The sequence below is a fragment of the Hippocampus zosterae genome, chromosome 2 (genome assembly GCF_025434085.1).
Source record: "Hippocampus zosterae strain Florida chromosome 2, ASM2543408v3, whole genome shotgun sequence".
Taxonomy (NCBI): Eukaryota; Metazoa; Chordata; class Actinopteri; order Syngnathiformes; family Syngnathidae; genus Hippocampus; species Hippocampus zosterae.
In genome coordinates, this window is record NC_067452.1 from 23910801 (window position 1) to 23928990 (window position 18190).

The 18190-nt window shown below is 44.9% G+C and overlaps 2 protein-coding genes across 9 annotated transcripts in view; one reads left to right on the forward strand and one right to left on the reverse strand.

Annotated features, from left to right (window-relative positions):
* Nucleotides 1–34: 34 nt before the first annotated feature.
* Nucleotides 35–2293, reverse strand: taf11 (TAF11 RNA polymerase II, TATA box binding protein (TBP)-associated factor). Its single transcript, XM_052057290.1, has 6 exons — nucleotides 2075–2293; nucleotides 1571–1797; nucleotides 1357–1487; nucleotides 1194–1281; nucleotides 547–643; nucleotides 35–475 (listed from the first exon to the last, which is right to left on the reverse strand). Exons 2-6 carry the CDS (start codon nucleotides 1745–1747, stop codon nucleotides 345–347), a joined length of 624 nt encoding a protein of 207 aa, XP_051913250.1. The 5' UTR covers nucleotides 1748–1797; nucleotides 2075–2293; the 3' UTR covers nucleotides 35–344.
* Nucleotides 2294–2647: 354 nt separating this feature from the next.
* LOC127595577 (ankyrin repeat and SAM domain-containing protein 1A-like) overlaps nucleotides 2648–18190 on the forward strand; it is a 58615-nt gene continuing 43072 nt past the window's right edge. For 6 of the 8 annotated variants that reach the window (XM_052057175.1, XM_052057177.1, XM_052057176.1 and 3 more), the window contains exons 1-2: nucleotides 2650–3431; nucleotides 17960–18040. In XM_052057175.1, coding sequence (XP_051913135.1) covers nucleotides 3253–3431; nucleotides 17960–18040 — 260 coding nt within the window. In that variant the 5' untranslated portion in view covers nucleotides 2650–3252. Of the gene's footprint in view, nucleotides 3432–17681; nucleotides 17728–17959; nucleotides 18041–18190 lie in introns of those variants that run through there. The other 2 variants (XM_052057180.1, XM_052057181.1) reach the window with 2 other exon arrangements.

Below are 18190 nucleotides of genomic sequence, written 5' to 3' on the forward strand. Positions count from 1 at the left end.
ATTTTAAATATTTTGTAAAAAGGCCAACCCTTAATTCTATCAATAATAAAATTGACTGTATTTACAACCATACTTGACAGTACAACTCCATATCAATTGAACTGAATGTGGTAGCAATCATTTACACTGACAGTTGGACAAGAACCAGGTGTGTTGCTTCCCTTTCAAAGTCATTGGTCGTGCACATCAAAGTTTCTTCGGCAGTATGCAGACTGATCTTGATGTTGGCTCAACAAGTTGGAAGTAGTCTGACAACTGGCGCAACGTTTCCTTGGAGCAACGGCACCACTTTCGTAGTAGGGGCATTTTGATCATCAATGACATGTTATTTGAGGCTGCAAACCTCAGTGGAACAGAATGTTTTTGTACTTGGTGTTGGAAATCTGATGGCGGCTCTTCAACCTCCTCACCGCCTCCCTCATGTGTTTGGGCTGAAGAGGTGGTGTGTCTCCCCACTTTTCACAAACATCCAGCGCTGTGAAAACCCAAATTATTTACTATTCGTAATTTATTTATTCACAGGAAACTAGTGTGCTATATTCTTACCTTCCTCAACTATTTCCCCAGCAAAAACTTTGGAGATACCAGACATGGCGATCACCACGTTTTGGGAAACAGAGGATCCTGTTATGGACTGGATCAGCTAGAAGAAAAAAAATACTCCTGTTATTATTTGAGAATACAGTGACTCCAAACCACTGTGCTGCAGGAAATCAGTGTGTCAAAACTTCACCTTACAAATTGGAACTATGAATAATTTGGTTAATCTACAGTATCTATGCCTGTAATGTATTGTACAATGAACCTACCTGTTCCAGTTCAAACAACATAAGGCTTGGCTTCCTGCAAGTACGGTATATCAACTTTGTATTTAACTAAAAAGGACCAGACTTCACATTAAGGTCATGGCGCCCCCTGAGTGGCTGCCTCTCCAGCAGCTCATATCCCTGTTTGAGTTTCTTTTCGTCCCTTTTACTTTATTTATTACTTCTTCCCATTTTGTTCTCTTTCTTCTTTCTACATACATTTTTGCTGCTGGAGGCTGTAAATTTCCCCAGTGTGGGACGAATAAAGGATATCTTATCTTATTATTACTTAACATTATTATTTTGTGGTGTACCATGGGATTGTGGTTTCTTAGCTCAATAAAGTTTTGGACACACTGCACTAAACAAAGGTTAGAAGCAACATACCCTCTTAATAGCTGCCTTAGGGAAGGCAGAACGCCTGTACATTTCATAACGATTCAACTGGTCTTCAGAGAAAGATGACACCAAAACCCTTCAAAAACAGTGGAAGAAATGTGTTAATGGAAATCTATTGAAAATAGTTTGTGTTTGGTTGAAAATATCTTACTGCATTTTTTGTATTTCGTCCTCATCAACCTTTTGCTTCTTCTCCTTTTTCTTTTCTGGTTCCACCTTCAGTCTTTTCGATGCAGGCTGACCTGAAGTCCCTTCCTCTTCATCCTCTGCTGCTGCTGGCTCCTTTACACGAAAAAATAAAACGGTGGACATATATTAACAGCCAGTAATCCAATTATATCGGTCTAACCATAACATTTATTTACAGATGCATCGTCCTGTTTCTGCTGGTCTTGCGAAGAAGACTCCTTTAGTTCGTCGGCAGGCTTTTCTGGGGCAGGGGACGTTGTGTCATTTGTCGCCTTAGCTTTAGGCTTCTCATCTTGGCAGGCTACTGGGCTCTCAAGTGTGACCTCGGTTTTGATCCGCGCAGGATCCGCCATTATCACACAATCACGATGACAGACAGCTTCAGCCTCTACAGGGTCAGATTCTGCAGGAGTTAACCATGGTTAGTCCATCTGTCCATTAGTTAGTCTACCACCGTTTACATTTGACCGATCGTGTGAAAGTAAACTAACTATTTAATTTCTAAATTGAGCGCTGTGGAGGTGACGCCCATTTTAATATTACTAACATTACGGTAAACACGAGTTATAGGGTTAGAACAATACTGGACCACAACCCAAACATCAAACCACGTCAGGGTTATGTTTAAATACAAGCAATGTTTGTAGGCTGGCTAACTTAAAAAAGTAATAATCGCTTACCTTCACTGGGGTCCGGCGTCAACAAAATAGCAGCTAAGGTAACAAACGTTCTTTTTAACTGGTTACAATCAAGTAAACACACGGCCTAAAACAAAAGTTTCCTTCAGAAAGTAACAATTTATTCTCTAATTATGCTAGCGACTTTTCATTTTTCGTGAGGACAGAATCAGGCAACTTGCTGCTACCTAACGTCAGTTCCGGTCGCTGTTCTGAAACCTTTATTAACAGTATAATTTTTAACAGAGACTGTTTTTTTTGCCAAACCTTTATTGAAACTGTACATGTAAAGAATGTTTATTTTTAAAATTGTCATTGACTCGTGATTTTGGTGCTTTTTCATTTTAAAGGTAATTCTTACATTTTGAATCCATCGAGGGTAGAAGTAAAAAAAAAACAATCCTGTTGTAATCACTTTTATATGCACTCTTCGTAAACTATAATCAAACTATTCAATCAAATTACAGTATTTTCACCAGGGATGCCTTTTGTGTTTTATTAGTTTTTTTAACCAAAACCTTATGATTAATCTAATATCAACCAACCCCGCCTATTGTTACCGTTCACTCACTGTCACCTGATGAGCTGTTGTGAAACGTTCCTGTTCACACCCACGGGACAATTTCACTGGTTCGAACAAACATACAAAAAAAAAATGACAGGGGTTACAGGAATGACGTTCTCGTCATTTTTCAACAATTCGGTTCATCGTTAAATAGAACATCACCAACACGGTCTGTGGTGCCCACTTGCGTTTGTGGCTCCATCTGACCGAAATCTCCAGTACTGTATCGAGCTTTAAGCAGCTCGGGGAGGGTGTGTGTCGTGTGGTGTCCGGGGCTGTGCGCGTTTGTCTGCCTGCTGGGGGCTCGGCTTGGAGATGCAGCAAGTGGGAGCAGATTCGAGGAAGTGACGGACGCCACTCAGGGGACTGGCCAGAGGAAGTTTGCTCCATGGTGGTGCCGTGCGCCTCAGCGAAACTTTTCCCCCTTTTCGGCACCAGCAGCAACGCCGTGGAGCGTGCGGGCGAAGAGATAAGAGGTGGAGGCAGCTTTTTGTTTCCCCACAATTGAGGAATACTAACTCGAGATCGGGGGGAAAGGAGGGCTGTCGCAGAGGAATTTCACAAGAAAAGCCCATCCTTCTATTTTGTTTTTGTTTTTGTTTTTAACGCATCCACAATGGGGAAGGAGCAGGAGCTCCTCGAAGCGGCGCGCACGGGCAACCTGGCCGCGGTGGAGAAGCTTTTATCCGGGAAACGACCGTCGGCCGGCACCGGCAGCGGGTCGTATGGAACTGGTGGAAGCGGCAACAGCGGCGGCCACGCTGCCTCCTCGCATCCGCTCTCCAGTCTGCTCAGGTAGGCTCCATTGGAGAGAAGCAGGCGCTGTAAACGGAACGAGTCCAGCAGTGTTTCTCAGTCAAATATCGTCCTGGCCTACCCCGTTTTATTATGTAGACTAATCACTTCTGCTAATTTATTATTATTATTATTATTATTTATATACAAAGGAAACATTTTGTCCAAGGCAGCCCAGCGCATGCTTCTTTGTTAGCTCCAAGACAGTTGTACTGTAATGCATAAACCGCTGGCAGGCTATCATGAATCTTTTTATTATCTATTATAAAATAGTACATGCTGTTAAAAAAGGACGACCAGACATTATTGAATGTCTATACAGTATTCTCACTGGTGAAGGTGAACGAGCAGCCCAACTTTCATCTAACCCAGGGGTGGGCAATTATTTTTTGGGGGAGGGGGCAAATGAGAAGCAGAAAATATTGTGGAGAGCCGGGCCAAAAGTTAGAAATAGAAAATAAATGTCTTTGTATGCCAGTAATAATGTAACGTTCTCCTCCACCATCACACTTAGCACCGGTTCTCCTCAAGGATGTGTACTGAGCCCCCTGTTGTTCACGCTCGACACATTTGACTGCTCTCCGGCTCCGGCTCTTATTAGCGGTCCAGTTTGCGGAAAGTTTTTAACATGATAACAACCAAACTATTCTAGGAAATGTTCATTTACTCGAGCCACAAGCAATTCATTCTGAGCATGGACATTGCCAGAATCGGACTGAGTAAGAATCGCTTCTTTGTTTTTCAAAGTCTCGTAGATTTGACTCTTTCCGACTCCAGGCGTCTCCTGAATGTTTCGTACTTTGTTACGCGCTTCGTTTAATCAGATACATATCACTTTCCCTTCCATGGTCATTACTCTCTCCCTCTTTCTTCGTCTTCCCCTCCCTCCCTGTGCTCTGCAACTTGAAGTAACTGCGCCACCTGGTGTTGAAATACCTGTCATTACAAGTCCCAACGAAATGAATGCAATCAAATCTTAATTGTGCACCAATCTTCGGCGGGCCGGATTAAAAAGACCAACGGGCCGGATCCGACCCGCGGGCCGTATTTTGCCCACCCCTGATCTAACCATTCAAATGTGTGTGGATTATTCGTGTGTGTGTGTTTGTGTGTGTGTGCGTGTGTGTGTGTGCGCGCATTTATGTGTGTGTGTGTGTTGACTGAATTCAGCTGCTTGGGAACATAATGGCAGAGGTCGTAAGAAGGGGGAAGTCCTTGGTGAGGTAAACGTTTGATGAGGTTTTAGTCACCATCTTGAGGATTTTGTCTTCCTGCTAAATTGAATGATGTTTATTTCGATACAAACTATAGTCCATCAAGTCTGTACATGTCATCTCAAGTCTGTTTGCCTGCCAGGAGTCTCTCATCCAAATGCTTGGTATACAGCACTAAATGGAGTCAGAATTGGTTGTGTGCCATAATATCCAGTTCTGTCATGGTATGAGTCTGATTGTTTTTGCCAAGTTCTTCCCATGACCTGATATATTAGTGAGCCAAAGCAGCACACACTACCTCAACGTGTTCTAAGTGTGAGTCTTTCATCCACTCAAAGTGATCTTGGCTACGATGCATCGTCATCATCAAATCCGGATGAATGTCTGTTAGTCAAAGCATCCTAGCCAATTTGACTGATGACCACTGGAGTCTGTCATGCCACCTTCTCAGTCAGATTAATGAGACCATTGTGAAATTAGTTTTCCCAGATTGGATTGACTATTCCACCATTTAAGGACAGGCAGGTTTCAGATTCACAGAATTTTGTTCCAAAGTAATGCAGCTTTTGTCATTAAGGCTACCTGTTATAAACAATCTAACTTCAATCGCTATTATCATTTAACGCTGTCTGACGTGTGTTTTCACTAGCTTTTGGTGTTCTTGCTTTGGAATGGGGCACATGTCAAGACCTGCAGTGTTGTTATATGCACGCAGTAGTGCAGCGAGGCTCTGCGGAATGTCAGCTTTCCCAGGAGGCCTCACACCAGCGGTTGCCATGGGACAGGCACCGACCCCGGCGTGTTTAATGATGCCCTGCAAGAATACACCCCCCCCCCCCCCCCCCGATTTTCTGGTCCACTTTGTAACAACATAAGCGGTGGATCTGAGTGAGCTGGAGCTCAGATGAAATACCTGGCAAGAAAAACAAACCCTGTGCCCATTGAGGGGGAAATTAACTGAGGAATTGTAGGATATCTGGACAGACACCCTGAGAGCTTAGCCAGATTGAGGGCTTGTCTTGTAGCTTCACAGCCACATCCTTTGTCCAGCTGACAAAGCCTTGCCGGATAGCTTTTCATATTCATATAAGACCATTTGGCGCGGGGGTTTCTCGCCTGTTTCAGTCTTACAAAGAAAGCTGAGTTCTCATCTGGCTGGAACTGGACCACCTATTTAGAGCGCCCTCTTCATTAGACTCCCCGTTGGCCAAGAGAAGTCTGCAGTATTTTAGGACCGGAACAGCTGTAAAATGTTCTGTGGATGAATATTGTTTATTGTCTTGCAGGGTCCGTTTTCTTAAGAGTTATAATGATTTGGTTTGCATTTTAATTTTGTCTGGGCCTGACTCCAGATGCTTGCCTACTATTAGGTCTGCTATGTCTAGGTCGTTCTATCTATACAGACCCACACGTAAGACAAATTGAAGTCACCTTTAAAAAAAATCTGCTCAGTGAGAACTAACCCAGTCTGCTCTTAAAAAAAAAAAACTAGCACCCTAGTATGTCTCTTGAGACGAGTGTGTGCACGTATATCAGTGCAGTTTGAAGGTAGCCAGAGTGGTGTGTCAGTGCACACCCTGCTGAGGAAAACTCTTCTTACTGTTTCACTGTAGCATATAGAAATCATGCAAAATCCGAGTTCCAAGTTATTCTAGAGTACTCCCCTGCAATGTCTCATTCTGAAGTTAATGTCGAGCTGGTGAGCGGCAGGCTTGCCACTCACATTGCATCAATTCTAACCTCTGAACTTGGAGACACTGTGTCTAGTTCAACGTGGGTCGTTGGGAAATCTTACACTGCCATGTTAGCATTGCAGGAGCATCTGAGTTTGGGGTGAGCTGCTCGGCGTGTGACGTTTGCGGCACGTGTTTATGTAGTGTCAGAACAAGACACGTCTGAACAGTGATAAATTACACTCACAATTACACCTATGGACAATTTCGAGTGTGCCATTAACCTGCCGTGCATGTTTTTGGAATGTGGGAGAAAACCAGAATACCGGGAGAAAACCCACGCAGCCACGGGGAGAACATGCAAACTCCACACAGGAAGGCTGGAGCCGGAATCAAACCCTGCGCCACTACACTGTGAGGCGGACTTACTAACCAGTCTACCACCATTACACACCCACACACACACAGACATATATACATGAATGAGTCCCAGGCACAAAGTGCTAAAAACCCCCCAAACCTTTGATTAAAATCATATATCTTCCTTGATACGAAATGACAAAACCTGTCTTGTCGTCTACTTCGCCATCCTGACCTAGAATGTTGCTGGTATGGTGAATGAAAGGTTACATTAGACTTGAGTACTCCCATGTGTGCTTGCTACCGTAAATTCCAGTTCATTCCTCCATTGAAAATCTTGCAATAACAAATAGTCGAGAGGAAACGATAAGAACTATGAGGGTTGTGAGTGTGTCTTTTGTTTTTATTTGGGGGAAGGGCGCATTGAGATATGGGCCCCAGTTATGGACGTGTGCAGTCCCTCTAGTTGCCCTCTAGTTATGGCCCTTGCTTTACAGGAAACAAATTACTTTCTTCTCAAGAGGTTCACTTTTCACATCAATTTTGTTATATAAAAGAAGTCAAATAAGAGTTTTCTGGAATGAGACATCCTGAGGTTGACTAATAAGGCACACTTAATTGAATCATCAGAGAATATGTATTAATATATAAAAGGAAAAAAATGAAACGATGATTTGGCTGGTGTACAAATAGATGATTATAGATTTATTTTTTGTACGTAACAATGATTTGCAATTGTGTTTCAAGTACCGGTACCCACATATGTCATTCAAATTTAAACAAAACACTTGAAAACTGCTGTTGCGAGAGTCAGGCGTTCACTGTTTGGGGAAATGCCAGCTAGAAAATAGACTGGGATTTAATTGTTTTTGAAATGTATTTTTTAATGGCTTGCTATCCTTCTTTTCTACAAGCCATCTTTCCCTGTTGCCCACGTTGCTTTTCATGCCCATCTTGTTAGTTGTGCTGCAGGCCTTCTGACTGCTGCCTTCTTAATCTGTGACCACCAGTAGTTAATTAACATCTCCTATGACCACTCACGCTCTGTGAAATGCAATATGTAATATTGTGTGATGTGTTGATGACCCCCTCTGTAGGCCTTGAATTGACCGGGCCACAACTGAACCTACAGTCGTGCTACTGTACGTTCGTTTTCATTTCAGTAATGGAGCATTATAATCTCTTGCATCTCCTATACATTTAATTTAAGGATCTCAGATGTTCTTGTCCAGTTATTTAAAATGTATAGCTGCTAGGAACACAGTGCATGTGTGGACCAAATCTTATATCCCAATATGGATAATTTTATATCCCAATAACGATGCATAGTAAACTATCAAGGTTTATGTCAGACGGTACAGTAGAGATGTTCATATGGCACTATGATATGTCATTATATTGCACAGATCTACTATAGTATAACAAACAAATTGCCAAGTCATCGCTTTGAAGTAAGTAGTGTTAACATACTAAATTAAGATAGCGCTTTAATCAAATTTACATGACATAAAACCATTAACAGTTTAGGCTTTGGAATGTCAATATATTATTTCCAGGAGTTAAATTAAACAATGTTACATATGCACATGTCCCTAAAAGGTATAAGTAGAAAAAAAAATAATCCTGGTGCTGTAACATCTTATGAAAACTGAAATAGAACTCTAAAGTAAGCATAAGCAGAATGAATATATTGAGTAGGCATGCTGTTGTTTTCCTTTGCCATGTTACATTTTCATGAGTCATTCTTTTGGACTCGGAGGTCATACGTCTTTCGAGAAAGTCTAGATCTAAACTGTAACTGGGCAGACCATGACATCACAAATTCATCTTGTGGTTTACGGACGTAAATGTCACAGACATCTCGAGGACTCATCATCATTCTCATCGAACTGTTGCACAATTTGTTCAATATTGCTGCAGAGCAATCATGCTGTTGGTGTTTTATCTCTTTCAACATGCAAATGTGTGTATATCCTCTGCCTTTTGTCTGATATTTTCATACATTAAAGCCACTAAGAGTTTGATGGAGCAGAATACCAAGCAGGTTCTTCAGTGTCTCTGTTACAATGAACTCCTTTTCACACCGAACTTTGGTTTTTGCGGCTCTCACCGCAGGGTAGATTGCAGAATGGCGCAAGGACAACAATGGAAGGCCTATCCCAGCTGTCTTCGAGCAGTAGACGGGATGCCCTCTGAACTGGTTGCTCGTCCATCGCAGGGCACACATAGACGAACAACCATTCGCGCTCACACTCACACTCACACCTAGGGACAATTTGCAGTATTCAATCCGCCTGCCCTGCATGATTTTGGAATGTGGTAACCGGAGTAGCCAGAGAAAACCCACACAGGCATGGGGAGAACATGTCCACTTCACACAGGAAATCGAACCGTGCACCTCTGCACTGTGAGGCCGACGTGTTCACCAGTCGATCACCATGACACCGCTATGTTTAAATATAACTGGTAATCCTCCTGCACTGACTGGAACAGTTAGGATGGCACAGATTATCAATACAAACTTGACAATCGTATAGTATGTCTGACATTTTAAGACAAATAACTGAGGATTTAAGAAGAACTGTGAGGATTTATGATTCATCTAACTGTACTTTTATGCAACATGCCAGCATTTGACTATCATCAGTAGGCTCATGGAAAGGACAGGAGGGAAATATTATCTGTCCTCTCTTTAAAATCAAGCTTTATGCAGCACGGAATTACAGCCCCCCAGAATCTCTTTCGAACTCTAGTTTCATCCCGCTGATATTCCCTCAGGGAAATTAAGGATTAGCGTGGCCCTTTCAAAGAGGAATTCCTTCGTCGCTTCCCATGAATGCCCCTACAACCACACGAACAGACACACACACACGAACACACGCACACATACACACATACACCATCCTCGCTTCCAATCCAAATTGTGTGTTGTGTTTTGCCCACCGCCCAGCTATGGGATTTAAACCCTGTCTCTCTGCTACATCGGTTGTGAGCCGTAGTAAGAGGATGACAGTGGATTGTCCGGCTACATGCTGATTCCTGCCCTCGAGTGCCACTTCACCAAAATGCTGAGCAGATGAGGTGTTGTGGCTTATCTGACTGGCCGCTCTAAATGATTGTGGACTCTGTAACAAATGAAAAAGGTGATGTAAAATTGTGACACTGCAGCTCCTCTGCTAATGTGGCATCCATGACACAATGTTTTATCTGAGTAGCATGAGAACTCTAGGCCAGAGGTCCCCAACCTTTTTTGCTCTGCGGCCCGGTTTCATGTCAGACAATATTTTCAGGGACCGGCCTTTAAGGCCGGATAGATACAACAATATAAAATGACATGACCTGCATGAAAAGTGTGGTATTTTCGAAACATAATAATAAACACGAATCATGACACGAGGAACATCCTATCTGGCCACAACGTTCTCTGGTCGCTATGGTAACATTTAAACATGCCTTCAAAATAAGATGCGCGGCAAATAAAAAGTGCATGAAAAATACGACTCACCATCGCCACTTATTATGCGGAGTAGGATTGTTGCATGCGAATCTCCCGTTGAGATATAGCCGTATTTGAAATATGAGGCCTTATATTGTCTATTAAATGCAGCCTTCTCTTTCTTGAAAGTCGTAGGCTCCTCTTCGGTCTCCAGGCATGGCCTTTTCTCCTTCCCCCCAAAAAACTTTTTAAAGACGTTTTTTATGCGGTTAGCCTATCATGTGACCTGCGTCAAGAATGACATACTGGAGACTGATCTAGTAGAGAATCCAGTAATTTTTCAAAATGAAACATCTTTCAGATTCCGAAATGAATAAAACGGAAGGAATGTAAGTTTTTAATTCTTTCTGTGTGGCCTGGCACCCGGTCCGCGGGTCATTTGGTGCTGGGTCCGGCGGTTGGGGACCCTACTCTAAGCCAGTGTTTTTCAACCCGTGTGCCGCGGCACACCGGTGTGCCGCGAGACATTGTCAGTATGCCTGTGCGGTCTTTCGCCCAGAAAGTAATCATGTGATACCCTCCCATACCGCTAGGGAGCAGCAACAGCTAGCCAATTGCCTTGTGTTTCGACGAGAGACAAGCGAATTTGTGACGCATGAATGTAGGATGATGGTGAAACAATAAATATGAAAGATGATAAAATACAGTTTCCTTTGTGTTCATTTGATTCCAATTCAAGCTGTTATAACATCATTCTTCAATGTTAAAAACGGTGACAAACAATGAAAGAAGTGTGCCTTGGCTCAAAAAAGTTTGAAAAACACTGCTCTAAGCAATGACACTCCACTCATACCCACTATCACGCAACTCTGACTTGGCCAATATATAAAAGCTTCCATGCATTTTTTGACCCCCTGAAGCTACACAAAACTAATAACTGTGTCTTGAAAGAGTGCCACCAATGATTATTAAATATACTATTCCCAAAAGTTCTACTATAAAAGCATGTGACAAATAAAAAGGTGTTTTTGCTTTGCATTTTTATTGCTAATGTATACAATAATAGATGGTGTTTGATTTGTTTAATGATCAATACCAGTCATTCGTAGAAACATATTGTCATATATTGGAACTGTTTTCTGAAGTCACCTCTGTCTGCATGCTTACTTCAGGTCTATGCCATCAATTTCTTGACTAATGTTGTAACTTGACTCAACCAAAAGTGGTTCTCATTCAAAATTCATCCATCCATCCATCCATCCATCCATCTTCTACCGCTTATCCGGGGCCGGGTCGCGGGGGCAACAGCTTTAGCAGGGAAGCCCAGACTTCCCTCTGCCTAGCTACTTCTTCCAGCTCTCCCCGGGGGATCCCGAGGCGTTCCCAGGCCAGCTGGGTGACATAGTCTCTCCAGCGTGTCCTGGGTCTTCCTCGGGGTCTCCTCCCGGTGGGACATGCCCGGAACACCTCACCAGGGAGGCGTTCAGGAGGCATCCGAATCAGATGCCCAAGCCACCTCATCTGGCTCCTCTCGATGTGGAGGAGAAGTGGCTGGACTCGGAGCCCCTCCCGGGCTCACGACCCATAGCTCGTGACCATAGATGAGGGTTGGAACGTAGATCGACCGGTAAATTGAGAGCTTCGCCCTTTGGCTCAGCTCCTTCTTCACCACGACAGACCGATACAACGTCCGCATCACAGCAGACGCTGCACCGATCCGCCTGTCAATCTCTCGCTCCCTCCTGCCCTCACTCGTGAACAAGACCCCAAGATACTTAAACTCCTCCACTTGGGGCAAGATCTCCCCCCCCGACCCGGAGGGGGCACTCCACCCTTTTCCGACTGAGGACCATGGTTTCAGATTTGGAGGTGCTGATTTTCATCCCAACCGCTTCACACTCGGCTGCGAAACGCTCCAGTGAGAGTTGGAGAGCCCTGTTTGAAGGAGCCAACAGCACCACATCATCTGCAAAAAGCAGGGATGCAATACTGAGGCCACCAAAACGGACCCCCTCAACGCTTCGGCTGCGCCTAGAGATTCTGTCCATGAAGGTTATGAATAGAATCGGTGACAAAGGGCAGCCTTGGCGGAGTCCTACCCTCACTGGAAACGATTCCGACTTACTGCCGGCAATGCGAACCAAACTCTGACATCGGTGGTATAGTGACCGAACAGCCCGTATCAGGGGGTTCGGTACTCCATACCCACGAAGCACCCCCCACAGAACTCCCCGAGGGACACGGTCAAACGCCTTCTCCAAGTCCACAAAACACATGTAGACTGGTTTGGCGAATTCCCACATACCCTCGAGAACCCTGCTAAGGGTGTAGAGCTGGTCCACTGTTCCACGGCCGGGACGAAAACCACACTGCTCCTCCTCAATCTGAGGCTCGACTTCCTGACGGACCCTCCTCTCCAGCACCCCTGAATAGACCTTACCAGGGAGGCTGAGGAGTGTGATCCCTCTGTAGTTGGAACACACCCTCCGGTCCCCCTTTTTAAAAACTACCACCACGGTCTGCCAATCCAGAGGCACTCTCCCCGTTGACCACGCCATGTTGCAGAGGCGTGTCAACCAGGACAGCCCCACAACATCCAGAACCTTGAGGAACTCCGGGCGGATCTCATCCACCCCTCGGGCCTTGCCACCGAGGAGCTTTTTAACCACATCGGTGACTTCAACCACAGAGATCCCCAGATCTCCAGGCTCTGCTTCCTCCAAGGAAGGCGTGTTGGTGGAGTTGAGGATGTCTTCAAAGTACTCTGCCCACCGGTTCACAAAGTCCCGAGTCGAAGTCAGCAGCGCCCCATCCCCAGTGTACACAGTGTTAGTGGTGCACTGCTGCCCCCTCCTGAGACGTCGGATGGTGGACCAGAATTTCCTCGAAGCCGTCCGGAAGTCGGCTTCCATGGCCTCACCGAACTCTTCCCATGCTCGGGTTTTTGCCTCGGCGACCACCAAAGCTGCGTTCCGCTTGGCCAGTCGATACCCGTCAGCTGCCTCTGGGGTCCCACAGGCCATAAAGGCTCGATAGGACTCCTTCTTCAGCTTGACGGCATCCCTTACTGCTGGTGTCCACCAGCGAGTACGAGGGTTGCCGCCACGACAGGCACCAACCACCTTACGGCCACAACTCAGATTGGCCGCCTCAACAATAGAGGCACGGAACATGGTCCACTCGGACTCGATGTCCCCCGGAACATGGGAAAATCTCTGTCGGAGGTGGGAGTTGAAACTCCTTCTGACAGGGGATTCCGCCAGAAGCTCCCAACAAACCCTCACAATACGTTTGGGTCTGCCAGGACGGACCGGCATCTTCCCCCACCATCGGAGCCTACTCACCACCAGGTGGTGATCAGTTGACAGCTCCGCCCCTCTCTTCCCGAGTGTCCAGAACATGCGGCCGCAAATCTGATGACATGACCACAAGGTCGATCATCGAACTACAGCCTAGGGTGTCCTGGTGCCAAGTGCACATGTGGACACCCTTATGTTTGAACAAGCTGTTCGTTATGGACAGTCCGTGACGAGCACAGAAGTCCAATAACAAAACACCACTCGAGTTCTGATCGGGGGGGCCGTTCCTCCCAATCACGCCCCTCCAGGTCTCACTGTCATTGCCCACGTGAGCATTGAAGTCCCCCAGTAGAACAAGGGAGTCCCCAGCAGGAGTACTCTCCAGCACACCCTCCAAGGACTCCAAAAAGGGTGGGTATGCTGAGCTGCTGTTTGGTGCATATGCACAAACAACAGTCAGGACCCGTCCCCCCACCCGCAGGCGGAGGGATGCAACCCTCTCGTCCACCGGTGTGAACCCCAATGTACAGGCACTGAGCCGGGGGGCAATAAGTATGCCCACACCTGCTCTGCGCCTCTCACCGTGGGCAACTCCAGAGTGAAAGAGAGTCCAACCCCTCTCGAGAGGACTGGTACCAGAACCTAGGCTGTGTGGGGAGGCAAGTCCGACTATATCCAGTCGGAACTTCTCTGCCTCACACACCAGTTCGGGCTCCTTCCCTGCCAGAGAGGTGACATTCCATGTCCCAAGAGCTAGCTTCTGCAGCCGAGGATCGGACCGCCAGGGTCCCCGCCTTTGTCTGCTGCCCAGCTCGCATTGCACCCGACCCCTTTGACCCCTCCCACGGGTGGTGAGACCATGAGAAGGGGGACCCACGTTGCCTCTTCGGGCTTAGCCCGGCCAGGCCCCATGGGTGTAGGCCCGGCCACCAGGCGCTCGCCAACGAGCCCCACCTCCACGCCTGGCTCCAGAGTGGGGCCCCGGTGACCCGCGTCCGGGCAAGGGAAACTGAGTACCATCGATTTTATTTTTCATAAGGGGCTTTGTGAGCCGTGTTCTGTCTGGTCCCTCACCTAGGACCTGTTTGCCATGGGTGACCCTGCCAGGGGCATAAAGCCCCAGACAACTTAGCTCCTAGGATCATTGGGACACACAAACCCCTCCACCACGGTAAGGTGACGGCTCACGGAGAGGTCATTCAAAATTCGAGTGCTACAAATAAAATATGTAATTCCTTTTAGAAAGAAATATAAGTCCAGCTAAATATTAAAATAGACACACTTCAAATTCCTGTTGCCGATTTTGTGACATCTATCTGCAAATACTGTGAACGATGAGTAAATATAGCTAAAAATGTCTGATTAAACTCGACTAAGCCTTGAATGAGAGCCTCACAATTTTAAACTACAATGTCTGGAAAGAAGCTATCAGTGTTCATGAGTGAGACCATCAGTGCAATAAAGTCAAAGTCATACTAATTGCGTGCTTGATGCTAAGGCAGGATGTCTTGCACGTATCTGGTAATGCTTTCTGCACTCTGCCTGATTTCGTTAACTTCTCCTGTCCTAGTTGCTGCTCTGTTTATGTTTGTTAATGTGTTTATGAGCTTTTTTTTCCTGATGTAAGCTGTTATGTAATTCTTTTATCTAGGACATAAACCAAAAGTCGGTTTCTGTCTCCACTTGTGCTTGTGATGTGTTCAGTGGCCACGCAAATGTGGCATTGGCGCCCAAGAGGACTGCAAATGCAGGGTCCAACATTAAGCCTTTTGAGTGGCGACCCAGTGGGGCCATGATGAGCCACGTTGTGGTGGCCCTATATAATGAGAAACAGTGTTCCCTCCCATTTCATGGTGATATGTTCTATAATTCCCCGGGTTAGGTGAATTTCCACAAAGTAGAGATTGCCTTTTTTGGGTGTGATGCGCTAACAAGTAATTACAAAACCCTCTACATGGATTCCACCCTTCCAAACACTTTTTACATTTAATAAATATAACTTTAAAAAATGATGAATGAAGAATACACGCTCTGTAAATCCTTGTACCGTACTTTCATCGGAATTTCTTCTAAATGGAAGAAGAAGAATGGTAGCATCGACAACCAGCTTTGGGCTCCCACAGCAAAGATTTACAGAGCCAAAAGGCGCATTAAACCACCATTGTACCTTTGACTACAATATGACACAGGATCCTGGTTTAGGTGAGCCAATTTAGACAACAACAAAAATAAATAAAAATGTAAACGTAGCTATTAAGCTGATGTTGTTTATTCCTCGTGTACTGTCGATGGCAGAATGCGGTCTGATCACACTAATTTCTGAACGTAACCTATCGTCAGCAGTTCATGCTTTAGCTGGATACTTCCCTGTACCGCCTGATGCACTGGGGTCTCTTTTTTGGGCTACTCTGAAAAAGCAAATAGCCCATTTGAATAACGTTCTCAGTTTGCCAACGGTCTCTGTCAAGCAGTGTGCTTGTAGCGTCTTTCCGAATGCTCCCACGATGAGGGGATTTGGAAGGCGACTGGCTATTATGTTCAAGGTATCAGTATTTATTTATTTATTTATATAAATAAAACAAATTTCGCCTGGTCTAACTTAGAAGGAAGAAAAATAGTAAGAAAACACAAAATAGTGTGGTAAATTCACAGTAGAGGAAATTTTGGTCACATATGAAAACCCTGCAATTAGACTGACGCTGCGATAACTGAACCGCAGTTTAGCAAGGCAACACTGTGATATGGTAAATCTCAGTGATTATTTCATATTTAGCATTGTTCTATTAATTATTCAAAGAATCTTTGAAGATATTTCTGCGGAGTTCATTCGTTTGCATGTAAAAAAAAAAAAAGAAAGAAAAGAAATGCAAGAACATGTTGATTTCATTATCATTTATGAAATGTCTCCTGGGCCTGGTCGGGCCACTGTTTTCAGGGTATGTTCTGTAGTGGCCCAAGACAGGGCCGTAGTGACTTGGGAACATTAATGTCCGACCCTAAAATGTCATTGCTGGTTCTTAGAGGAACGACAAGGAAACATGTTGGTTTTAATATCTGGCATGATCATCGCTTCCTTCACTGACTTACGGAAGTTGAGAAATGCCCAGCTTTTCCTCACACTCGAGCAATTCCTCCTCGCACATTCTGCTTTTTTAGTGCATCCTCATGGCTGCCTCTTGGGATGAATAAACTCTGAAGACGTGCTGGAGGGAATAAGCGGTCTGTGACTTGGAAAGGGTTGCATCTCTTTGAATGCGCAGTGTCAAGCTCATTGTTCCAAGAGCCACAGATCCACAGCAGTGGCTGTATAATTACACACTGCTAAGAACTACTATGAGGGATATATTTTGTGGTGGGGTGCCTAAGGCAGAGATAAGTGTGTGAAGCAAAGTTATATTCATGCAGATCAAATCCCTGATGGTGTAGTGAACGAGTGGTTCATTCAACCTGACTTTGGTGCAGGCAGTGTGGGTTCCGTTCCCATTCAGTGACGGTGTGAATGTGAGTCACAATAGTTGTCTCTCCTTATCCACCTTAATCATCTTAGCACTGACGTCGAAATAAAAATGTGCACGAGTTCCCTGAAGACACCTGAAGTAGCAATGAACCATGTGTTACATTGGCTTTCATTTCCCGGACTGGTTTATTTCAATGTTGTGTCTTTTTCTAAACATTCAGGAGCCCTGTAGCATTGAAAATAGCAATGTAAATAAGAAAGGATACTTGAATGATGCATTCATTTATCTCTGAAGCAAAGAATGTGACTCAGACATTTGGTTCACTAGTGCTTGTATTTTCTAGTCTAATGATTTATTATTTAGCGCTGTTAAGGTCTTTCAGAGTGCTTTGCATCCCCGCTCAGTCACTTCATCACACCAGACATCCTTTGGCTTCTTTGGTCTCTCTTTCTTGCTTTTTATTCACCCACTCGATCGTCTCCCTTCTGTAAAGAAAACATTGCACTTTGCAAGTTAAAAGAAGCAAACCAGTGTTAGTTGACAGCTGAGTGCAGCTACTGTGTTGGAAGAGATCTGCATTTGAGATGTCCAAAGTTTTACCTCTTTGGTATTTCAGTGCTATTTGTGGGTGCTCATGCTGCACAAAGGCCTTTTGTGTATGGGGAAATAGCCGGGAATAACAAAGTTACCGTCAATTAGATGTGATGAGCTAATTTTAGTAGGCAGCAATCTGGTGATTTTCATTCCTGGTTGAAAACTGCAGCATGCCTGTGCTTCGACGTTGTCCTCTTGAACTTGCTTGAGAAGGAGTCTGCACCCTCCTCCCACCATGGACGTTTAGGTTTAAGCTGCAATGGTTGGTCTGTGGATCGATACACAGGTTTGATTGTAAAATGTTTTGACAAATATAGTCTGTGGTCATGTTATATTCAACGTTCAACATCAACACGATTGTTGATTGAAGATACCATAGTTGTTCAATTATAACCAAAATAACCATAACAATTGTGACTTCACATCATGACAAAGTGAGTATTTAGCTTTTTTTTTTGTGTGTACTTATTATTGCTCTCTTTTTTTTCGACCAGCATCTGGAGAGGTCCCAACGTGAATTGTGTGGACAGCACCGGATACAGCCCGCTCCATCACGCCGCCTTAAATGGACACAGGTAGTGGCTGTTGCCATATCTATTCGGCCTCCACATTCCACGAGGCCTACGCACACCGCAAACCAGTCCCGGTGGGACTATAAAGCTATTGATTACCCGTTTGTAACGTTGTCTGTATTTGTTATCGCTCTTTAAAACCCGACGTGCCCT